This window comes from Catharus ustulatus, chromosome 3 (assembly GCF_009819885.2).
Source record: "Catharus ustulatus isolate bCatUst1 chromosome 3, bCatUst1.pri.v2, whole genome shotgun sequence".
NCBI lineage: Eukaryota > Metazoa > Chordata > Aves > Passeriformes > Turdidae > Catharus > Catharus ustulatus.
Genome location: NC_046223.1, coordinates 43,946,647 through 43,972,732, shown reverse-complemented (window position 1 = coordinate 43,972,732; position 26,086 = coordinate 43,946,647). Strand labels below are relative to the sequence as shown.

Genomic DNA, 26,086 nt, shown 5'->3' with positions numbered 1-26,086 from the left:
ATTCAGGGCTTTATCTTGTCTGGGCTTGTAACCTTCCAAGGACAGAGACTGCACAACCTGTCTGGGCATCCTGCTTCACTGCCCCCAGGAAAAATCCTGCATCTAGTCTGAACATCTTTTGTTTCAGCCTAAATCTGTTGTTTTTTGTCCTTCCACAATGCTCCACTGTAAAGAGCCAGCTCCATTCTCATGATAGGGTAGCATAAGGCTGCTGTTGCATCCCCACAAAGCCTCTTCTGAACCTGAACAAGAACAGTTCCCTCCCCATAGCAGAGTATATTTGTATACAGAATATTCTTGTACTGGAGGCATGTTGTCTAAAACTGTAGGAGGCAATAATCACCCCCCTTGATCTCCAGGCTACACTCCTGTTAACACAACTCAGGACAGGGCTGACCAGCTTGGTGCCAGGGCATGCTGCTGTCTCAGGTACAGCATGCTGGTTACAAAGACCCCAGGTCCTTTCCATCAAGAATTTTGAAAGGAACTAATAGAGTTTTAGTGCGTAACTTTCCAGATTTTCCAGAATTGCATTTAGTTGCCTTAAAACTTCCATGTTTCCAGAAAGTTTATGGCTTCCAAGCATGAATTTATTTAAATCTTTCCCTATTTCCCTGTTGATAGTCATGAAACCCCCAAACAAAATAAAGCAGCTAAGATCAATACCAATTTCTTTTCGGTTTTGGCTCTCAGTGGGATCTTTCTACCACAGGTCCCGCTCTAGCCCAGAAACTGAACCTTCTTGAACAAAAAAAGCAAAAAAAGTAAATTGATCAGTTTAAGAATAGGTCTTAAACTGTCATGAGCACTTCAGCATAGATGCTTTTCAACAGGCTCTCATGACACTTTCTGGTCATGGTGTCGCTCTGTTCAGGTTTAGCTGAAGTCACACACCAAGAAAGTGTCACACACTAGAAAAACCCAACATTGACTTCATTGCAGAAGGAGACTCTGTGGTAGATCAGGAGAGATCTCTCTGTCCAGTCCAGGCTTCTTTGCTTGCCTCTCACCGAATGTACTACTAATGCAGCAGGAACCCAGCAGGAGCTGGCAGTACACAATCTGCTTTGCAGCAGAGTCAATAAACACCATCTCCTCCAAGGCTCTTACTGACTTCACCACAGCTTGACATCTCAAGCATCTCACCTCTCCCAGCGTCTCACAGTCCTTCCAGCTCAACATTCCCTTGCAAAACCTCTGAGCTAGCCCCTAGCAGCTCATGGCAAATGCAGGCAGTCCCATTGCCTTATTAAACAGAAACACTTTTCTCCCCATGATCTTCTTTATGTAGGAGTGCCATGCTATAACGTCAATAAACCTGCTCTCTTAGTGTCCACGCCCCATCCACCTCCTAGCTTCACCCCTAGGAAGGTGATAGTGTGTACCAGATCTGAAATTTAATTTTGGAGGCAGCTGTCAGAGATTATAAAGTCTCATGAAGCTATATAACAAATCATGAACCAAAATGAAATCTCAGTATTGCATTAGCATAGTTGATCAGGTAGTAAGTCAAAATTACATGTTTTAAAAAGACATTACTGTATTTCTTACCTGATAGAAACCATTAATTTGAATTATCTGTGCAGTGTAAAGCCTATGAATAATTCAACTCTGTGAACAATTTTAATTATCTGCGAATAATAAACACTCAGCTGGTTTAGTAGCCATGCATCTTTTTCACCAGGGTTACTGGTTAAAATGGATCATGCCAGATCATCTTTATCCTTCTCTAGCTGAGCATAAAGGATGAACTCAGTCAAGCTGTCAGTCTTTGCATTTAAACCTTAACATTTCATCTCAGGTACAAAGAGTATGTGTGTTATCTGCAGCATATTTTTTAACTCACGTTTTCCATCATTGGTTTGGTAGTCCTAAAAATGTAATGCTTATAATTAGTTGAGAAAAGCCTTCTAACAAAGACAGGTCTCTGCGCAGAGGAAAAACTCCAGTGCACTATAAATATGCTCTACTCCTTTCCCATTTGGCTGGTGCAGCATTTGGGAAACCATGGCTCTTTTATGAGGTATGCAGATATTCCACCGTTGCCAGTGAGCTTCCAGCTTGACTAAATTAATGTAGGAACAATGTCCTGCATGGAGCTCAATAGATGCATCCCTCAGAGCCAGCAACTACAGCACTAGTGAGCTCACTGATGTTCCCATTTTAAATGAGAATTAACATATTGTCTCAATTCCCAGACTTTCCCCCTGTTTTAGGCCATGTTTCATTAATATAATGGTTTGCGTGGGTTTAATTTTCTGCAATGACAAAAAACCCCAACGTGGACAGCAGCGGTGTGTCAGCAAACAGCCTCGTAGCTGTGATGCATGATGGCAGTCTCAGCCTCATTGCTGGGAAGGAGGCACCCATATGGCACACCATCTATTCCATGCATCACATCACTCTGTGCTAACTGAAGAACAATGCCAGAATGACATTAAATTACTTAGAACTGACTGGCAAGAGTGCAGGATCCTGTAACTGCAGGGGAGGTACAAGTCCTCAGCATTGCTGAAAGCAAAGCAACACGTGGCTTTTCCATGCTCAAAGTGAGGGGGCATTTGACAGAAAGGATGAGCTGGGTTTGCTCTTGCAGAAGCAAGAGCCTTGCTTGGGAGAGCTGTATCAATGAACATTCCACTGATACGTGCATTTTTGCTAGTGGAGAGTTTTACTATGCTTTCAAAACTAAAATCTGTCCAATCAAGGTATGCTGACACTAGCAAAAATCTTCCAAAACATGAAAAAGCAAACTTTTCTAGGGCTTTTTCAAAGACATAAACTGTCCTCTAGAGAAAACACATCTTTAACAGATATTAAACCAAAAAAGAATTTAAAGGCACATCTCTAAGGATTCATCCCACCTTTCACAACAGGAAAAGAAAACTCATGGGCAGATAGAAACTTCCTTGAAAAGTGCCCCAGGTCACATAGGAGATTTGACCTCACATTTTTAAGTTAAAGAACAAAAGCAAGCACTTTAAATAACCTTATTAAAATTGTTTTTATATCCTCATTTTGAAGATTTAAAAAGCAATTTAGAAAATCTTCTGCATAGTTCCTTCTCATAAATGAGAAGTTTATTCTTAGAGATGAACAACTTATCTATACAAGGAATTGAAATAGCAGTGAAGAGTTTTGGAATTTTTTTTAAAATTCAGTGGCATGAAGCCTCTAGGTCTGTCACCATTAAAACCCAATAAGTCATCCAATACACACCTTGCTTCTCAAATTCTTCAAAGAGATTCAGGCTGGTAATGCTTGGGCCTGTGAAGATGATGTAGTTCTTCCCAGAGGCATTTTGACAAAGGCTTTTGGCCACCATACTGTGAAGCTGTGGTTTGTTCTTCAAAGCATCCAACCCATCAGCACCACTCCCTTCTTTGAGGTGGACATAAATCTTAAATGAGAAATGTGAAGAAAAGTCAGAAGGTTATAAGGAATCTGGAGGGAGCAGCTGCAACTCCCAACACACCTGCACAGCTCAACTTTTCATGCTGGGAAGGCAGCAGACACTTGTTATAAAGGCTAATTAAAGTCCCTCTCAAGGGCCTGTTGCTTTTAAACCAAGTCAGGTTAGCTGGCACAGCAACTGATAAATACAGCATCCTTCACCTCACTTCTGAAGCTCCTGTCACTGTTATGCAGTTTGAAGATTTTTTGCTTGGCGGGAAAAGACTCCAGTCATAACTGGGATTATATGTTATATGAATATGCACAGGCTTCATTGCTGCCAGCAAAAGGAGAGCATGGAAACTTTAGTTTCAAGAAAAGCCAGTGTAATATGACCAGAAGGAAATGGCCCATTACCTTCATTGCATTAATATTCAGATTTATTTCCTGCTTGCAGTAACCATCAGGCTGTGACACAAGTGTGTATACACCTCCATAAATGAGCAAAATGCACACCCAACCAGCCAGAACACCCTCATCAAACTCTCCAGGCACATTCAGAGGGAGAAAATGTGTAACCCTTCATTTGTATGCAAGCCTTCTATTTCATTTTACTGACATTATTTTAGAAGCACAACTTTCTCCCCAGTTCAACACTTGATAAAGCCAACTAGGCATCCAGCCTTCATCTTGTTCTAAGAGCTAGCAGAAATAACCTGCTGGAAAGAGAAATATGCAGAAGCAAACACTGTACTCTGTTACTCAAACACTACTGTAATACCATGGAACTTGCAAAGATTTAAATACACAAACAAATGCAAATTTCAGAAACCTTTTCCCAGGCTTGCGCATGTGACTTTGGCTCTGAAATACTCAAATCTTTTATGAATTACAGAGGATTTTTCCTGTCAAAGAAAAAGCTGAAACTTGTTCAATATTTGGGGCAGGGAAATATAATTTTACCTTAGCTTTTGGAGTCATACATCCACAGCAACTTTGTTAAATTTGTTTGAGAATTCAACCATGCAAAACATGAAGCGTTACTTTTCTGTATAGCTTATTTCTTTTACCAACAGCCACAGTTACAAATGAAAATTCATAGCAATCCTCAGAGAACAAAATTGCTCATGTTTGCACTAGTGCTCCCAGTAATTTGTAACTCTATGATCTTAGAGAAGAACAAAATTCAATTAAACAGCCTCTCTCTGTTTTAGATGGTGCATCTCCCAGCACTGATATTCTGTGTAATATTTCCTAGCAATTCATGCATCATGGAATAGAACTTCAACAGGATGTTTTACATATGAAGTTTCTGGGAAATTAGACGTAATTTGTATTTTGAAGGAACTGACATGCTGAAAACAAAGTTGGTGCAAAGATAAATGCACACTAATTCCAAAAAGTATAGAGTATATTAAAAGGAAGTCTTAAACACATCAATTCTCTTTAAAAAAAATTTAAACCCCCTTTTATTGATAGAAACAGCTCCCAACTGAGTACAAGGGCAGCAATGTTTGCAGACTCTCAGATTCTTCTCCACTCATTTTTGATAGCTGTCAAATGTGTGCTTTCTCCTGTTCTGAGGACTAGCTAATTATGATAAGTCATTTGGGTTATTAATCAGGGCTCCAGAGAGCCTGTGGAATGCATTCAAAGAACAGATTGTTCCAAATTGGCAGCAAAGGTATTCCAAGACTATCGGCAACAAAATTAAGATTAGGTTACTAGTATGCCAGCACAGAGACCACACATCAAACCCTCAAAACAGGGCAGTGGAGGCAGAAAATGCAGACAGATTAGTTTTGATCTTAGATTAGCAGATGAGCTGCAAACAAAGCAGGAACCTCTCTAAGTTTATAAAAGTGTCTTACAGTTTACCTCCCCATATCCAGTAAATCTTAAGAGTCTCTCCTGTTCCATGCTTGCTCCATGTTCCTTGTGGAGTGCTGCCTCTCCAAGGGACAGTCCTCTGGTGTGCCAGCTGGTGCCTTGCTGGGCTGGTTTGTCTACAAGCAGCTCCTTTAAAGAGCATGCCCACCATGCAGCTGGCCACTGGGGCACCACTATTTTCATATGAAATATGCTACTACACACTTCACAGGTTTTGTTAGCAGAATTCCCTGCACACCTGGCTGTAAATCTCAACCCCCTTGCTCTGTTCATCTCCCCAGTGCCCTTTACTCAAATGTCCATATCCACTGCTAAACCTTTCCTCCTCTTCCTCCAATGTTAGATATTTTTTCTCCTTGGGCACTTCCTTACCTATCCAACAACAGCCTTTTTTCTTGGCACAGTATTTCTTGTTTTGGAGAAGCATCATTCAAAGCTTTATCACGTCCAGCTTTATTGGGATGATGGGTGACAGCAGTACAGTGGTGGAAGGCATAAAGGCTGCTGTGAAACAGTGTTTGTGTACACATAACTGGCAAAGACATAGCTTCAAATATCTTTGCAAATCCCTAGGATCCCATATGGCCTTTATTTTCCCTCATCCAGCTTATTTCATTCTGCCTCAACCCATTAAGATCCTACCAACTGAAGCCTACAGCATTCCCTGCCTTTCTGTAATGCATTAGAAGTGTTATTTAAGAGTCAGGAATCTGCAGAAAAAGCACCAATTGCCAGAAATTGGCTGTTAGACCTTCCTAGGCACAGTTAGAAACTGTGCCTCCAAAATGTTTGTCAAACCATTCACTAGATTTTCTGGTTTGTCCCGGGACATTAGAATTTTGTGCTTTTTCCATGTGTACCAAGAGCAAAACATAATCAGGCTCAACAACTGTTGCTGGATGACAGATGGCAGCTGCTGGCAGCAAACATCCTCTGCTTCTATGCAGGACAGCCCAAGGAGTGCTTCTTGAATATCTGCAGAGATCTCTTTCACTGTCTGTCTTTTGTAATGGCTACTGATACATTTGATCTACAGCACCAATTGAGATAACCTGTATAGATGTGACATCATCTGTCTTAGGAGACGACTATGGGCTGAAGATATTTAACATGCAGTGCTTTTTCCATTAATTCCTCAATTATTTGTTAAATATTTGTTGAATATCTGTTGTTTATCAGAACAGCAACACACTCAATTGTGTCTTCTCTCTATCTGTGGTTGCCCTACTGCACCAGACACTTTTCCAGTATGTTTTCATTACCTTCTTGGGGAAGGTTCATAAGCTCTCACTGAGTGAGAAGCTGAGTAAAAAATGGAACACTTAAGAACAAAAGCTATATCTTGACTGCACATTGAAGAGAATATACCCTAGAAACTGAAATATTGGTGATTCTGCTCATATTTAAAGCTCAGATGGCATATTGAAAGCACTTGTGAATAGCATATCTCAAATATCCCACCTTCATACATAGTTGAAGCACCCCAGGGTACAATTCTCAAATGAAATAGATGACATTTGGAAGCAAAAAAAGGGCAGAGATAGTAATAAACAGAAGGAAGATTTTGAAAGATACTGTGCAAAAATATTTCATGAAGTGCAGATCCTAAACAACCACAAAACAAAAGCCATGGTTTTAGATGACACAGTTATAAAAGCAAGATAGTAAAGTAGTCATGATGTTTTGATCCTTGATAGCTATTGTAAAAATAACTTTATTTTTTTCTACAGGCTCATTCCTAGCACTACTTTCTAGATCCCACCTCAGTTGGTCTTCCCCTTCTCACCCAAAACCCCACCCTAACTGCTGCCATTACCAACAGCGCTGGGAGATTCTCCTCTCCAGTTTCATCCTAAACCTGCTGCAGTTCATACTCTCTCTTTCTTTAATGATCTCTTCCCAGACAACTCTTTTCTAGCAGATATTGGCACCAGTGGTGGTGCTCTTATTGAGACCAGATCTTTTCATTTGTTCCAGCCTCTCTTCATTCTCTTCCTGCTACTCTAAAGGTTATTTTCTAAAGGGTATGCAAGAACATACAGTTTTCCCAACTTGTTCCCAGCTAGTTTCTGGTGTTCCTTACAAAGCTCTTTACTTGGTCCCCTTCTTTTCTCCCTCTGCATTTTATTTTGAATTATTTCAACCTGCATTAACACACACAGATGCAGCTAACATCTTTGTGCTGAGGACTGATAAATATCTGTTCTGCTTGCACATGTTCTTCAAAGTTTCTAAAAAGATCTTTGTGAGACTGGCAAAAAGATGCTGATAGAGTTGACAATGCAAGTCCAATATGGCTTAGAGTTCTTTGCTTTTCTTTCCATGATTTCTTGTTATTTCTTTGTCACTGAGGGCACTACAACATCTTTCCTGTATGGCAGATTGACAATCCATGGATAAACAAATGCAGATTTTGCTCTGTACCTTCTCCCAGGCAGCCACATCTAGGTCAGGCAGATTCATTTTCCCTAACAGCTCCACATAAATAATTTCCTATTCTTTCAAATACCTAAGAATTACCTGGCTTCCCTCCTAATTACTGCAATCACCCTTTTTTGATTTGGCTTTGCTGAAATGTGTCTTGACATCCAGACAGTGCTCTACCCCTCATATTACTTGCCTAACCCTTTGCTTGGACCACACCCACCTTCTGACAGTTCCCTCTTCTTTGCAGCACCTAATGGAGATGGGGCTGGAAAATAAAGGTAGGCCTTTATGGTCTGGGCGTTGCTATTGATCTCCTCCTATACCATGTCAGTATAGTGATTCCTGCTTGCACTTGCCCTGTGAAGCCAAGTATCCAACAACTCATGTTAAAAAAGCCCTCATTTGCCTCTTTCCATGCTGCCCCTCTCCTGCCTGATTAGAAATCACCACCATCTCAGCAAAGCTCTTTACTTTTGGTCTTCCAAACCTTTCCTAGACAGGATGCAACCCCCATAGGGCAATTGCTAATCATTGGTCCTGTTTCTTCTTAATGCTGCTTTTCCAGGTTTTCTCTGTGTAACTGGCAGCCCAGCTAAGGTCCATGACTGAGGCTTCACTCTGGCCACACAACTGCATAATATTGGTTCAGTTTTTCTATGAAAATTACTGTTGAGCTGTGAGAAGGTGTGTAAGTAAGGAGGTAGAAGTGGGAAGGTGTATAAATGATGCGAGGCAAGAGCAGCATAAACTATCAGAATTTCTGTAATTGTTGACAGGATAACACATAGTTGTTCAAGGAGGAAAATTCTTACATAAAAAGGGCATAAAATCTTAAAACAAAACCAAGTGATGACAAATCAGTAACATCAAGGACCCAGCTCATTTCCAAAGAGGAGCCACAAGGCTGATGACTGCCCAGCCCGTGGAGGTTCACCAGAAGTAGGGTGTATACTGGTGCCTAGCAGTGTGTTAGTCCCAGACCTCTGCCATGTGCATTAGCCAAGAAACACTTCTGCACTCGGCCTCCTTCCAGAGTTCTCTGGGCTGCCAAAATGTGTCTGAACTAGAGATTTGCTGTAGGAAGTTTAACCCTCCTTCTTGCACATAGATCCTAAACTTTCTAGAGCTAGGATTTTATTTTTTTGTTCTGCTTACTGCACCCAGCACAAAGGGATGGGATCCGTGAGGGGCATTCATACGGCAAACCCATTGAGTGCACAAAGCAGAAGGCTCTGGTGCTTTTAGTCTCCTTCCCCAGACAGAATGCACTGAGTAAGAACAGCTGCAGAAGGGACACAACTACACAGGTAGTTTTATTGTCATAAACTTCAGGCAGCTCAAATGGAAACAAAGAAATAACTTTCATTCATACCTGAAAATAGACACTAAGACTCTATGTAAACTGTGAGAGATCTTCGCATTAGGATCACATTTAGGTTTGGTTTCCTATTAATTTAGAAACATGGTATGACTGTAATGTCCATAAAAATGAATGGGATGATCCCACATCTGCAAAAATACCTTTTCAGTTAACACTGGTGTGCAAGAGGATAATTGACTTTTAGCTGAGATCTGGGATTCTCAGATGCTGACATTACAGAATCACATGCATTAAAAAGCCAGAGCCAGGTGGGAGCCAGAGGAAGAAAGCAGATAGGATTTTCCAGCCACCAGTGACTGGCAAATGAAGGTGATCAGATTTCCTGGGATCCCCTCACAGACAAAGCCTGACCTTGAGAACTTCCTCAAAGCAGCTGCTACATCTGTGTGTTCCAGATGCAACTGTTCCAGCAACACAGGAATTATCAGGGCACCGTTTAAAGAAATGCAAGGGCTCAGACTAATCTCTAAACACAACTTAAATAGGCTGAAACACCAACATTTCTGAGCAGCTTATTACACAAGTGCACAGATGGCTAACTCTCCTGCAACTCTGACCTTGAAAACAAAACTGACTCCAGGTTTATTTACCCCTTCCTTTACCATTGACTGAATGCACTTATGTGGTATGTTGTGAAATTATAAATTCTTTGGGGCACTATCTCAGTTTCTCTAAATTCTGAAAGTCTTTACTCTGTAAAATCAACAGAGTTATGAAGTATTTGAGCTGGCTGTAGCTACCCTGTCTGAAATGAACTACAGCAAATACTATAGAAGCATGGTGTTTACATTGCTGGGGGGTTTTTTGCTGCCACTGAGAGATCTGTCACTGATCTGCAGAGCCACCTCAGACACCTCCCTTTACTGAGACAGCTGCTCTTTGGGCAGAGAGCCCTTTTCCACCCTCTCAGGCAGGGGCCACCCTGATCCAGGTTTCACTCTTTAAACATGGCTGTCAGGCAAATCACTGTTTCTTCAGGAGCATGGAAAGACTCAAGATGCAGTGACACAGTACTTTTCCTTACTCTGTTCTGACTCATCACTGCATGGGAAGTAGCAGAAGGTGGAAATTCAAAGTCAATTCCAGCACAAGGACCTAAAGGACTTCATAAATCTGAGCAACATATTTCACAGGGATATTAGTGAAAATGAAATGTATTACTGCAAGAATTTTCTGCCATAAAAGTGCAAAGCCCATATATTCAGGGGCAGGGAGGAAGTGTGGGAAGGGAAAAGTCTTCAGTATAGCGTCAGAAAATAAAATTCATCTCAATGAATAGGAAAGGATAAACACATCCATAAAGCAATTTCTTCCTCATCATGATACCAGGATTTTTTTAAAGCAAATAATTACGTTGATGGACTAATTCCATTACTGCCTATCAGAGTGATTAATATTGCCTGACTGCCCCTTTGTAGTGCTCTGTACCATCTACATGCTGTCTTTCATCTTGTTAATTGATGGCTCTTTGGGTCAGGGACTGTCTGAGGATTACACTTGGGCTATGGGTCTGTGCTTCAGGAAGAGGCACTATGGGAATACCTTGTTCTGCCAGCTCTCCATGTGCTGGGGTTTACCAGCATCCTGTGCTTCCTTCTCTTCCAAAATGATCAGAAAAATTTCTTGTGCAGGAGGAGCTATTCAAGGACTAGGCATTGCTTAGTACCAGTTATTCATAACCACGCTCGCTCCTTTCAAGGCACACAAGAAGTGCAAAGAGAGAGCATGGTGTGTCCCACCAGGACAAAATAACTAGCCTTGGTAAGCTATCTGGGAATTCTCTTCACCATTTTTTGATGAATGATATTTCTATATCTAAAATGAGAAATAGTCCTACCAATCATATTTACAAACAATCTTTGAATCAAGTGTTCCAGATTTTCAGAGAAAAAGAAATAAGAACTCACAAAAAAAACCTGACACAGTTGGAGTTTTGATTTAAATAGTATGACTTACTATTTAAATATACTCTAAGCAAATACTGTAAGAAAGACTTCTAAGCTACTTCAATAATTTAAACTGCAATCAAGACATTAAAATATTGGTTTTAAAAGTGTCTCAGTAAGTAGGGAAACAGAAGTGTTAAGTAGTATGTAGGAAAATAGATTGGAAAGAAACAAGAAAAGCAAAGAGAAGATGGAGAGGGACACCTGAAGTCCTGCAAGCTGTGTTTGTTGTTCCCCCTGAATCAGAGAGAAAGAAATGAGGAGGATTAAGCCCTCTCCCACAGCAGCTGCTGCCACCTTAATGTCCGGTGTCAAGGGCAGATGAAAAGGCAGCAGTATCAGGGCAGTTTTGCCATCTACTTTGCCAAAGTCAGCTCTCCTGGAGGCCTTCTGAACCTTCTGAGAGGTTTTCTTTGTGTTCCCAACTGCAGCGGACATATATTTACATTGTTTGAATGATGTGTCCTTCCTGCATGTTCCCACTAGGCCAGCTGACCGTGAAGAGATGCTCAGCAGCAAAGCTATGCATTGCAACAAGATGCTCTGCTTGAGGTTTTCTGAAGCAGAGATAGAATCTGAAATTGTGCATCCATCTTAAAACAATTAACTGTCAGGGTTCAGTCAAGTTATCTGGAGTACAGAAGACAGGAAAGTGGTCTAATATTCATACATTATTTATGTTATGAATATATAAGCCTATACACCTTCTTATGTCCACAAGGAGCACATGGCCTTCAGGCCACTTCTGTTCCATGAAGGGCTTATTGGGCTAGAATTTTAGCCAAACACCATTTCCTTCAAAAAGTAAACTATGGGCCTTCAAGAAGTGTTTACTCATACTCAGAAATGTGATTTAAAGTTTTGTTCACAAGAACAAGCAGGAACAGGAATTTAAGGAGTTTCAGCTGTTTGTCTCCTAACATTATCAACTGACCTGTGAGCTGCCAGCCAGAGTTCACAGAGTAACTCAGCAGGTGGCATATCCGTTTTTCATTAGGAAAAAACAACTAATCCTTTTCATCGTAGGAAAAGTAGAACACTGGGAAAACTAAGAAGTCTCTCAGATGGATTTTTTTTCTTGAAGTTCCTTCCATTCCTGAAAAGTAGTCATATATAGGTCCCTCCTCCCCTCTATCTGGGACTACCTTTTTTACAGTTATTATTATTATTATTCAGATAATAATATTATTCATATTATTCAGATTTTTGAAACAGAATTATCCTGATTTATGAAGTGTTGATAGTCCTATTTTATCTTGAATAAAAGGACCTCAAAGTCATCATGTGGAAGCAGTGAGGGAGGGAATTCACCCAGACAGCATTACAGAACATGTATGTCTAGAATTAGGTACTGTAAGGTTTTCCAAAAGTTGGCAGCTGATATACAAGTCAGTCCTTAACTATCAGACAAGTTCTTTCTTCATGATGGCAGATGGAAAGGAAGGTGTGCACATGAAGGGGAAAACACAGGATTTATTTCTGGTTTAGATAAATTCTCTCCATCTGTCAAATACAGGAAAAATCCAAAACCTCTGTTTTAATACTGTAAAAACATCAAATAACCACCAAAAAGTGCTTTGGATTCTGCAAGACCACCTGTAAGTGTGACACATAAATGGACATAGCATTTCAATCACATCATAACTGAAGCTGTCCATCCTCCCCAGATCAGGATTTTCCATTTTAGCATGAAGATATATTGTTTTTCACTGTTCCCTAAGGCCCCTTTCACCCTGTCATTTCAGCATGTTGATAACGACAGCCAAATCAAGGAATAGAAAATAGAAGGCAGCTGGTAAGATAATCCTGGACGTCATCCGGATGCAAGTGGAGCATGAGCATCTAATTCATTAAGGGAGTGGGAGGATTAGGGTGGTGCTGAGCATCTATTCTGTTTAATTTGACATTCCATTAATTTAGTCTCTCAGTGGACAAGACGGGCAGTGCAACATAATTATAGCTCAGAATCTGAAACCTCTGGCATGTCTGAAGACTTATTAGTTTTGTGGCAGTTGGCTGGGGGGAGTGTGGCAAGAGAGATGAGCAGACTTTGTGCTCGCTGTACCCAATACGCTTCAGTAACAAACGGCATGTAGGACTGGTGAAGTTCTCCTTGGAGATCAAAGACACTGCTTCTATATAGCAAATGACTTTCCAAGATCTTTGAGAGCAGAAACTTCCAAGGATGCTTTACAAGGTGAGTCTATTCTGTATCAGACAAAACAGCTGCTTTAAAACCTAGATAGAAGAGGTAGGATCCTAAATTTCTTCTCAGAGTGAACAGATTGCTGAAACCACAAACCTCTGTTCCTAGTGAGCCTCTTTTCCTGCACAGCTACTCAAACAGTCGTAACCAACCAAATTCTGTCTGAATGAATGTTCAGCTGCAGCAAATCCACAGGCCCTGTTCTGACATGGATTCAGCCTTACCAAGCAGTGTGCACATCCTACCTCTGAACCACTACTTTGGAACATGCAGGACACAATGCTCTTGGGAAAAAAAAATATCGAAAGACATCTGCCCCCTCACCTCTAAGTATCGAAATAAAGGACCAGATTTTTCAAGGGCTCTCAAAATACATCAGCAACTGGGGAATCTGAGAATTTGAGAAGATGTTCCCAGCGCCTCAAAACAATAAAAACAAACCCTTTAACATGTCTCTCACTCCAGCTGACATCTCACCTTGAAGACACATCAGATTTTATTTCTTTGATAGAGAGGTAGATGTGTGAAAAGATATGTAATAGGAGCCCCCATTAATAAGTTTCTCACAGAAAAATGGGCATCTTGATACTATATTGATTTAGTCTATTGGACATCGCTGGCTATCACAGGTACAGTGTTATAGTTGTGGAAAGAAAATCTGACTCATTAAAAATGACATAAGTCACAGTACCATGACATTTAGATAAACTTAGGATATACAAACAGGTAGACCTTTTAACTGCATTTCAATGTAATTAGCTGAGGGCTGGCAGCCAGATGAACAGTATTAGAAACTCTCAGCTAAATCATACAGCAAACAAAGCATCAGGAACATGTCATCACTGTCTGTCGTGTCTCGTATCCACAGGAGTCAGAGGCCTCCTGCATTCAGACTGTAGCCCCCGGCCAGTAACCAAGAGAAGCGACTGTCACCTTTGCTCCTGCAATACATTCAAGGGCCTGCTGCAACTGAATGAAGACTTTTGAAGAGGTAAAACCCACCTGGCAGATGAAACCAGTAGATGAGCACTGCCGAACCCAAAGACTGAATTTCCTCTTTTTCCTCTTGCGCAGCTCCCTCTCTGTGCAGGTAGCAATGAAAACTGGATCCTCATCTATCAGGGGCTCATGTAGTACCTGCAAGGGGCAAAAAAAGAGGCAGGGAAAGAAATACATGATTGCTAAAAAAAAGATGCTTTAACTGCTTTCAAGGAAATAGAATCCTTGCACTGTGCTTGTGTGCATCACCCCAAACAAAGAAGCAAACCCACTTTTGTTTGATGCTACCGTCCAATAAAATCCAAAGCCTGGCCAAGCACACCCCAGTATGGACAGCTGCTCTACACGTAGTTTGCAAACATTGCAAGGTACAGCTCTCACTTCTTGCTATCTGCTACAGTTCAACATCCCTCCAAAATGATGCAGGAGATGGGGCAGGGAGAGTGAATTGTTACCAGCATCCTTCTCCATGCTTCTTCATAAGTTTCATATTGTTTGGCAGAATGTCTTCCACTCAAACATCCCCTACAATTTGTTGTAAAGTACATTCCTTGGCTATAGCAGAGGAAAACACATAATAAAGAGAGAGAGAAGTTAAGGGAGAAAAAGATGCTTTCTGCTGCCACTTAAGGAGGTGGTGAAGAGACAGAAAATATTTTTCCTGGCAGCAGCAGCTTTAGGGAAGTCTCTCTTGCCTCAGGAGCTAAAAAACTGACAAAAGGAGACAAGGATAAACCACCAAAGGCAGGAACAGAAAAAGATAAGGCAGGCTGGAGCAAGTAATGAAGACCTGTGAAAATGAAGCAGCATTCTGCATCCAGTGGTTCCCTGTTTCATGTAACTGTTTTGTTACAGTTCTCTCCATTAATTTAGCAGCAAAACTGAAGTATGATACTGCTAGGTATCACACTGTGGAACTTACCTATAGAAAAGTACTAATAACTCCCCACAGCTCACAGGCAGCTGTGCATAACATACACATACCTGACTGCACGATGTGCAAATTGTCTAGCAAGCCACTTGTGAAAGTACAAAGACTTGCAAACTGTTGAAAGGTCTCAGCTGATGAATGCTGACCAAATTCAGACACATACAGCTGAATCACAGCAAGTCACTGCAGGCTCCCCTCCTTGTACACGAGGGGAGAGCAGTCCCAGCAGGCCATAATTCATACCCTTGTGAAGATGTGCAAAATAGTCAGATGGGTTATAATTTAAAGGAGTCTGTTGTTTTCCAGTGACTGTCCCTCCAGGAGACAGGCTCAGATATAGGTATGCAGAGGCTCCCACCCTCAGACAAAGCCTTTCCACGCCTCCATGTGTGCTACTTTCGTGCACATCCGTGCAGTCAGTGGCAGGAATGAGAACAAAGCTGCACTAAACCTGGCAGTGATGCTTGTAGGAGAGATGTGGTGGGTGAGCAGTTAAGCACCAGAGATGAGCAGCTGCTGGCCTCCTGAATACAAGATGCTTGCTGAACATCACTCTGTCAGCCCAAAATAGGCACCTGTGCCCTCCCCACGCAGTGATGGCTGCACTCTGTCATTTATACGCACTTCACTTCTTAAGGACTCATGAAACATTCACAGGACCATCTGAAAGCACTCTTGTGAAATGTTCAAATTATACACCAAAATGCAGATGCGAGCAAGGAGAGCTGCACACAAAGCTATTTGCTCTTCTAGCTGCAGCTGCCCTGTTTCCCCACTGAAGCCAAATCTTCTTCCTCTCTCAAGGTCCACACAGAACATAACCCTTCCTATCTAAAGGCCACCTGGGGTATTTCCCACTTCTGCCTCAGAGGATTCTGAACAGCATTTTGCAAATATTAAACTTGCCCTCATATGCTTTTGCCTTTCTGCATCTCATGCAGAGGGAAGGAGCATATCCTTTGGGATAGGGTTGGATACACGGTTAAGAATTTCTCAGCTTCTGGAAAGGCTCTTTTACCTGCCAGATCCCACTAAGTGGTGTGATTCCACTGTTGTAACCTCCCCCGCTGTCAGATGGAGAGCAGCAGAAAGAAAAGGCTGTACAAGGTTCACCTTAGGACGTCTCCTACCCTCTGTCATTAGTTTCTTTCCCTCTGCACCACAGCATCAACTCTCCTCACAGCTCTACTGCATCCTGTTTACCCTTCACACTCTGCCTTCTATGACACAGTAAGGCCTGTCAGCCTTACATCTAGAAAGCAAATCTGAATATTTAAAACCTCTCTCCATCTTCCTTTTCTTCCTGCCCGTGCTCAGCCCTGCCTTCCTTCCTTTGTTCCCCTGTACTGAATTTAAGTAATTTATCTGTAAATTCCGACTCAACTTTTGTGAAGAGGGAATAAAAATGCGAACAGATTAGGGAAAGATCTGCTTTTGCTGCAAAGACAAAATGTGGACAGGCAAGGAAAATTACCTGAAAACCCTGGAGCTTGCTCTTCCTTTAGAGTGGGGGACAAGTGTCACATGCAACCACTGCTTCAACAGCTGTAAAGAACTTTGCAAGCAAGCAAGGCATTATATGGGCTGTGCCTGCTCCTGGCACTGACATGGTGTTTTTAGGACTAAAGTTAGCCCTGTTGCTGATGGCCCATCCTATTAGTTTGTTCATCCTCCTGTATTCTCAGTCTCCTTGCTTTTCCTGTAATTTCAAATCCATCTATTTGCCAAATGCCCATGCAAAGTTGTATTTGCTCTCTCTCTATTCCCCATTCTTGCTATTGCTGCAATACACACTTTTACAGCAGTGAGTTTATTGGCCCCAGGGCATATACTTTCCTGCTTCTCATCTTCCTTGATAAAAATCTACTTTCAGGCTTAATTGACTTCTACTCTTATTCCTGGCCGCCTCTTCACTATCTTTTTCTCACTCCCCAAGTGCCCCCCTCTTCCTATTCTGACTTCCTATGATGCAAGATAGCTTGTGGATTTCTTCATAGAAATCACCCCTATTTTCTTTCTCAAATCCCAGTTCTGTTCAGATCTTAGGAGCTCCTCATCTAGTTGCTTTTCTCCCCCACTGCTACCACACTGCTTTTTCTTTGCTTTTCAAAGCTTAACAGATCTACCTGCCAAACTTTCACTCTTTGTTTTCCCTCAATATGTATTTGCACTCCAAGTGCTGCAAAGGCAAGACTCCAAGATGGGACTCCATCAATTACTCCATCTCACAGTATCTTTCACTCACAGAGCAAAACATCCACTCTCAGGAGTGCCTTTCTTTCTTGTCCATTTTAGATAATTTTCAATGCTCTTTCCACACCAAAATTCCACCCATCCTCTCTCACCAGAGCCCAAACAAGCTTGTAGACAAAGCCCTGAATCACTAAGTCTTTGTACTTGGAACTCTGGACTTCATATACTTAGATAATGAACCAACACATCCAGGAAACATCTCCCTCTGAGCTCCATGGCCATCCACAATACAAGCTGTCTCTTCAGCCTGTCTCCTGAAGAAGCTGCCCCAGCTTGCCTTATCTCTGGCTGCATCTGGATGCACAGTCAGTCATTCCTCATGCAAGAGTAGCTCGTGCTTCTGCCTCTCTGCTCCAAAGCTCCTCCTATCTAATCCAAATTCTCTTGCTGCTGTCTGACATCTCTGCTTGCATATCTAGCTGCTAGTTCTGATTTCATTATGCTGCATTTGAGAGCGTCTTCCTTCCCTTAAGAACCCCTCAGTATCTCCTTTTTTGGTCATTGCAGACGTCCCTCTCCTACTGCTGCAGATATCACTGGCTAGTGAATCTGAATGTCAGTCTTCACCTCCTACTTGCAAAATCTCCTCAGCCAGGCAATGCCTGTATTTTCCATGCTTTCTGAGTAAGAGCTCTAAAATGGCACTCATTTTAGAGTAACAACCCACCCACCCAGACAAGTTTACATCCAAAACCCACAACCATCCTGCAACAGTTTTACTCAGCATAAGGCAATCTTCTCCTACAGACTGCTGCTGTAAAGCCGTTTTCCTAGTCCATCGCACTGACCACATCACTTTTCTTTATTTCTCTCTCATAGTTCTTCTCCAGTATATCAGACAGATTCTTTCTTGTCTCATTTTCAAAGTCCTGCTTGGTTTATCCACATTCTACAGCTCGTCTTTGCCATCATTCAGAGGTTAATTCTGACCTCCAATGGAGCCATGATTCCTTGCTCCTCTGCCCATTTGTTCAGTCTTCCATCAATCCTCTTATAAAACAAAAAGTCAGTTCTTATAGCACTCCATTACCATTAGGTAATTTAAAAATAGCAATGAAGTTTCATCATTTTCTGTTGCCAAACTCTCTCTCTAAAATCTGGCTTCATGAAAGGATCAACTGGCCAAGAGCTACAGGACATCATAAATTTACCTTGCTATTCAATATTCTTATTGCTCCTTTGTCTGCCTATGTCTTGCTCAATGTCTCATACTTGGCCAGCGTTCTCTGAATATTTATATATTTGTGTCACATTCACATAAACCCTAAGACAGAATGATTCTCATTTGGAACCAGCACCCTTAACTCCTAAAGGTTCATTTTGAGAACAGGAAATCTGAAATCTAGAGGTACAGCAAAGCAAGATTTATAATTAGGAAATACCCAATACCAAACGAGCATTTAACCATGAGGACACAAAAGCAAGTTGACCAGCCTATTTAAGCCCCTCTGTGTTTTCCAAGAGGCTGTCATCTAAAGCTGTGAGCTGGTTTGGAAGAGCTGTGTTGAAACTGCTTAGTTGTACCCCATGATACCACCAAGAGTGAAACACAAAGCAGCTGCCCACTAATTGGCCAAAGTTTAGCACCGTGCCCTTGGAGCAAGAGGTTGGACTTATACCTTTCTTTTTGCCAGGGGGTTCACTCCTGCTGGAGATAAGAAGGTGACTATTCCCAGCTGGTATTTCACTGGACTGATGAAAAACTGTTTGGTTCCAAAACACCAAAGAGAAGGTACTTTAGAGGGAAGCAGAGAGTACCTGGAGTTATGCTTCTGACCTCTCCCACAGCAGTCAGGGGCAGCCAGAGACAGCAATCCTGTCTAGCCACATCCTGCTGACGAGCATATAAACACTCAGCAGGCACAGAAGGATATTTGAGCAGTGATGTTATTTCCCCTGAACTCCTCTGGTTTCTGGAATTCAGTTATATCCTTGGCAGGTGAGTACCCTTGAATTTGTTGCTCTATACCTCCCAAGCACAGTCAGGGCATCCTCTCTGCCTTCAGGCTTGCAGACAAAGCTAAGTGGCAAAGATACAACACTGCTTACAAGAACAGACCCAAATTTCCTCCTCTTGTTGCTCAGGTAGAAGCAGTGTTTATTTATACAAATGATGCTGAGGAGGAATAAGATGCAGAGAATATTCCTGTCATTTTGTTTTTTACTAATCTAGGTCAAAACACCATTTTTTTAACTTCAGAAACCATAACTAGCACTGCTGATACACAATTAAAATGTTCTGGACTTTCAATTCCTTCATAAGCTGGAGAGTAATTATTTCCTTTTGTTTGCTCAGTATATATAGCAAAATAATTATAATTCACTAGATGGCTTTGGTTGCTTTGGTATACTGGCATAGTTCTTTCTCCCTGTTTCCTTTCATAGCAACTGTGATGTTATTTTTACAGGCACATTTGGGTAGGGGGGAGGAGTCACAAATGAGAGAAAAAAAAACAAAGTAATTTCTGACAGAAGTTCCACTTGAAGAATCTTTTCTAGCTCTCCAAAAATAAAAAAGATCAAATCTATAGAAGAAATAACTGTGAAGGCAGATGTTGTACTGCCTGCTGGATGCAGATTGTCCCTGCTCTGTCCATAGGGGCGAGTTAAACATGGCACCTTCCTAATTTTTGTTCTGTGAGTCCACACTGCCAGAGGAAGAAAGTCAGTAACAAGCCTACACATAAGCCCAAACAATCCTCCTGCAATCAACAGGAGCTGTGAATTAGCTCTTACCTGAAAACCCTGGAGCTTGCTCTTCCTGCAGAGAGTGGGGGAGAAGTGTCACCTCTCCATGTGCAACCACTGCTTCAACAGCTGTAAAAAACTTCACAAGCAAGGCACTGTATGGGCTGTGTACCTACTTACAAGAAGGTAGCATAAAGCTCATCGGTTAGCAACGAGCCACCCAGGTACCACAAGTCTCCTGTTTAAGATACAGAGGTACCCTAAGCAACAAACCCATTCTGAACTTGGGATTTCAGGTATCGCTGATCACAGAAACCTGGGCGCCCCTTTCCAACTGGCTTTCAGAGGCAGAACTTCCAAAAGCCCATCTAAGTGGTTCTCTCCCCACATCTTTCCATTTGTTTCTGTGCAACTGGCTTATTATTTTTAATTATTTCTGGTATTTCTCAGTGGACATTCTGGGTTTGATGTTTACTGCAGTCTGTACTCAAGACAATTTGAAGAGAGAGGTTCTTTCCTGCTGTTTTGAGCAGATGGGGTCCTCATCTCTCCAGACAGATAGTGTGCAGCCCTGACTGATGGCACCCAGGAGGATGTCATGCACAAAGCTTCTTTCAGGAGAAGGTCTGGAACATCCCCCAGTAGGCTACTGGAGGTACACTAGGGTTTTTTTAACAACAGATTCAAAAGCTTATTCTTTCTCACAGGGTTATTTTTGAAACTGTATTTTAGTGCTTTTTGTTCCACTCAATATCACTGAAACACGCTGTGTAGAAATCACTGACGTAAACACTGACAAAGGAGTAGAGAAGTGGAGGGGGAAGGAAGAAAATTGGGCTGTCTCTATTTCTTCCCCCTTATTTTCTTTAAGTAGCATCTCCTTACCAAGCTCAGGATAAAAATAAATTTTGCTTGTGAAGATTTAGATGTTTTGCCACTGCAAACAGGGTGCTGTGATTTTGTCAATTCAGTTCTCAAGCCTTGCTCGGGATGGGGAATGGGAAAAGGGATATACATGCAAATCAAATCTTATCCTTTAATGGATTTGTACTCACAGTGTGTGCTGCACCATTATAAGCATTTGCATTAGACACAGTGATCACATTTCTGAAGCCTTTATCTTCTGCCCATTGAAGTCAGCAGCCATAAGGATTAGATTTCATATCTTTATGGGAGCTCAGTCCCAACAATTCCATGTTTCTCACTGCCTGTTTTGTCTTAATGGAAACATACCTCACATAGCTTAGTGAGAACACTCCTCCCTCCTCCCTTCTCTACCTTAACAGCTTTTTAGGCAGCTGTGTTCTCATGAGTTATATAGATATGATTTTTATTACCTATAAAATAAAAAAAGCTGTAATCACTTGCCATTTATTTTAGACGCACTTCAATGGATGCAATGCAGATATGCCTTAATTAATTTTGTGCAGTGGGCTAAAATGGAATGCTTCAGAAGGGAAACAGGAAGAAAAAGAAGACTATGGACACAACCCCTTCCCAAATGCCTAAGTGAAATATTTATATTCTGGAAATAAAGAATTGATTGAAAAGTTATATCAAGCAGTAACATATTTCATGCTTATTCCTTTTTCTTTCCAGATTTCTGAACACGACCAGTAGCAACAGCTTCAAAAGCAGATAATTTGTATTGAACAAAGTTTAAATAGAATATGATGAATATTAAAAGCTTTCATCTGTCCCCCTTTCCAGTCATAAGGAAGCAGCTGTGTTACTGGACCATACAGCAAGCACCTACTGCTAAGGTCACTCTAGGAAACTCAGCTCCTCCATCCAACTCAGCCTGCAGCAGGAGCAGCTTCCCTCCATCCCAGATGCACCAGCTCTGTCCTTTCTACCCTTGCACAACCTGCAGCCTCTCATCTTCAGGACAGCAAAACCTACTGGTGCCAGCCTCACTGAGAAGTGTCCAGGTTCATTTAGGTCACTAAAGCAAACAGCTCCAGCTCGGAGAGCACCATTCCCACTGAAACCTGCTTGGTGCCTGCACTGACAGACACTGATGAGCACTTGCACAGGACAGTGCTGCTTTCTCTCTTGTTTCATGGAGGCACCTCAGCACAGCTTCACTCTGGGAAGCCCCAGCTCTTTCCCCAGACAGCTGTGCTAGGCACTTCCTGGCACAGTGAGAGAACCAGAGTGCACAGGTCAGATGTTCCCTGCCAACAGCTTCACTCTCACCTGGGCTTGTGAAGGTCTGAAAGCAGAGTCAAAGCCATTCTGCAGAGAGTCCAGAAAAGGCTGGATTTTGTAGAGGCTATGCGTTGTCTGGCTCGAGCGGAAGGCCACAATGTGGAAGTACTTCAGAATCTTCTCAAACCTTGATTGTGTCATGATAAGTGCAATGCTCTTGTTGCTGTAGAAGCCGCTGCTCCAGATGCTGAGAACAGACTCACAGTGGTGGATGCTGGTTGATATCATGTAGCCTAAGAAGGCCTTCATTTCTGTCAAGGTGACGTCAACCCAGGCATCGTCACTACCAAACCTCTCCTGGTATTTCTTAGCATACATGTTGGTTTGGACCACCATATTCTTTAGTACATTGTCAGGGACAAAGAGCTGAAAAAAGTCCATGGCACTGGCAGTCAGGGGCATTTTTCGTGTTGGACCTAGGATAAAAGCAAGAAGGAAAGATAGGTGCACTCCTGATCACCACATTCAACACCAGAAATTCAAAGCATGATTTATTTTACTAATGCAAAAGATAGTGCGTACCCATTGTACGACAGACTTCATCAGGAAACTTCCCCTCCCCCCCTATTCTTCCTCCTGTGTGATACTACACACTCTGAAAAGTTTCTCCCTCTGCTCTGCACACTCATTACTTGGCAGCATGCAGACCTATGAGACAAGCAGGCATTTTATTTCTCTACTTACACATTATCTTCAACTTTTATCCTCAGCAGCTTTTTTGGACTTTTTCTGGATAGTCTTTTATTTTGCATGTCAAAGCAGTTCCTTCCTTCAAACAGTACAGGAGGACAGTGTGAGTCCTCCAGAGATAGCACTGCCCTCACCCCAGATGACATGATTCTTAGGCTCTAGGACCTGATCCCACCTTTTCTCCTGCGCCTCTAATTCCTGCCTAGCTCATTGTCATAATTCTATGACTTTCATATCTGCCTCTGCTCCACACAGAGTCACATACAGGTCACATTTATGTTTTTGAGTTTTGTGTCTCTGCCACCACATTGGGGTTTTTTCCTGCACTCTGATATTCCCAAGAAAGCACATTACCAGAACAAGTCACAGTTACCATGTGGCTAGTGTCACTGTCCCACGTCACAGGGAATATTTTTAGCACTATAATGCATGCAGTGCTCCTCTTCCTCCCATAATGTAATAAGCCTAGCAGTCCCATGCTGTCATTACTCTAGCATTTCACTGATCTTGCACCTTCTCTGCCAGTTTCAACTACTCCATAAGAGGAGGGCGAAAAGAACAAAACGGAGGCTCTAAGGGCTGGCAGCACTGTATCAGTGTTACAAGGTCAGCCAGCCAAACACCAGATTACACTAAGCTCAATTAGGAACATCAAACCCACAATACCAGGCATGAAGACACCAGCATTTACAGCCCACTCTCCTTTAATTCCTCCCACAAACTAACCAAGCTCCATTCAATAAGTAGTAGTTTTCATGCTTGTACCTCATGGTAGTGTTTTAGTTACCAGGAAAGGGCAAGGAAACATTCTCTATTCTACAGAAGTGGTGAAAACAAATACCCTGAGAGAAGCAGCCTCTTCAAACCCAGGAGACAGGGGAGCACTTAAAAGCAGCTCTACACCCCTATGAAAAAGACAGTATCATGGGTGTAATCCCAAACCAAGAGCTGGATCCACAAAATACCATACCTTAGTCCAGCAGCCTTCAGCCCTGGGACTGTCTGAAACACTCTTCCTAATCAAAAGGAGAAGGCACACAACTTCTCATTTGGAGTTCTGCCCAACAAGAGCAGGTCTTTTGTGCACTACAGGGCTGTTTGGATCTCAGCATCAGCTCTCCCAGCTGCATCAGTGCAAGATTGACCATTCCACAATCTGGCTCTGCAAAGATCCACTAGCACGTTGATCAGGTGGCATTCACCAGCATCCCTGAATCTCAGTTCACATTCCTACTTACAGCAGTAACTACAGCGTGCAGAAATTTTCCATGAAACGAAACTACAAGGAATTACATGAATACTGTGGTTGGACTTGCTCTTAAACCTTAGTATTTGGGTGCACTCTGGGAACTCAAGCTACTAGAAGGACAGCAAAAATAGCATCAAGATTTTGAAACAATAAACCTTCAGAATGCAAAGAATGCCAAAAAAGAAAACAAAATTGAGGGTTTTTTTTTTCGTAAGTGCAGTGGGAAAAAAACACATATTTAAAGATCATTTTCCAATTTTAATTAGTTAGATTGAGAAACTTTTAGTTAAAAGAGCATTCCTCTATTTTGTAAGGCCAGAGGAAAGAGCCCTGCACAAACCATGCTTTGGTAAGGACAGAAGAGAAAAGGTCAGTTTAGATTATAAAAGTTTTTCATTACCAAGTGAAAACTGTGGGACTTAAATAGACCTATCTACTTCACCCTAACTGCTAGTGCAATACTAAAGCTGCTTAACAAATGTTTTCTTCTTTTGATCAGAAGGTTTATTTTCTGCTAGCACTGGCTTACTGTTATAACTCACAAAAGATGCTCTGCACATGATTCTGTATCTTCATTCTTCCTCATAACTTAATCAAGTTTTTATATTCTACGCTAGGTATGGCTTTGATAACAACACATAGAACAGAGTGTATTCCTAGTTATATATGAAATCTTGAGTAACTATGGAACTCAACTCCAGTGCTCAGGTAACCTTCCAGGTAGCATACAGAGATGGTTTTGAAATACTTCAGAATTTAAATACTTCAGAAGCAGAAGCCGGGAGTAGGGGTAATGTTTTAAATCGTGTCTACAGCAAACAAGAATTCATAAAACATTAAGTCTTATAAAGTGAAATACGTTCGCTTCAGACTTATGGATATAGACAATAGGTACATGATGGACTCCATCTATAGGGAGGTAAGAGCAGACAGAAGCACAAAAAATGTAGTTTTGGTGTAACTAAATTTTCAGCATCTGCACAAGCTTACCTTGATAAGTGATTATGGAAACCTGACAGGTATACAGGATATGGTAATCCTTTCTTACCCAGCAGTCTTGCTCCAGACACAGAGAACTTGCTACCTCCTCTCCTTCCTGAAATAAATATCTAAGCTTTGTATCTCATTGGTCATGCAGAACCCACACAGCTCTAAAAAAGCAAGCTGAATCACTTTCTGACTCAAACATCAACATAATTGTTGATTAAATAAAATTATGAAAGCCCCTGTATAATCTCATTGTCTGAAAAAACAGCCTTTGCCTCGCTGGCAAAGTGAGCACAACTGATTCATAATTTACTGATATGCAATATAACAAGAGCGACATTGAATTTGAGTAGGAAAAGAACTGAATTTTTAACATTGAGTTTTGCATAGTTAATGGCCAGCCTAAAATATTTAAATATGACTTTCTAAACACATAAATATATCCCATAAAGAGAGTCAACTGTCTGTATAAGGAACTTAAATACCTAATTTGTACTTTTTAAGGATTTTTACATTGACTTAAATGGCACTTACCCAGAAAATACATATATAAAAAGAGTTCAGTGTTTCATACACGCACTGTTTACCTTTCAAAGCTTTACTCAGTCAAATGAAAGAGTGGTGTTGCCTAGTCATCCATTCTCAGAATGATTATACAATTATGACTATGTAAAATTCAGATTTTTCTCTCTCCTCTGCTATAGAATGTTTGCATGGGGAACATCTTTACTTTCATAGGGTTTCTTTAGAAGCCAGTCAGGGTTTCCAATATAAATTACAGAGACAAAGTGCAAAAGCACTCTTGGAGTGTCTGAACATGCAGCCAGACCCAGTA

The 26,086-nt window shown here is 41.6% G+C and overlaps 1 protein-coding gene across 1 annotated transcript in view; it reads right to left on the bottom strand.

Annotated features, from left to right (window-relative positions):
* Positions 1-26,086, bottom strand: part of PGBD5 (piggyBac transposable element derived 5) — a 66,899-nt gene that overhangs the window by 18,879 nt on the left and 21,934 nt on the right. Inside the window, exons 2-4 of the mRNA XM_033055117.2 lie at positions 22,314-22,741; positions 14,246-14,380; positions 3,220-3,400 (exon numbers count right to left, since the gene is read on the bottom strand). Coding sequence (XP_032911008.1) covers positions 3,220-3,400; positions 14,246-14,380; positions 22,314-22,741 — 744 coding nt within the window. The remainder of the gene's footprint in view (positions 1-3,219; positions 3,401-14,245; positions 14,381-22,313; positions 22,742-26,086) is intronic.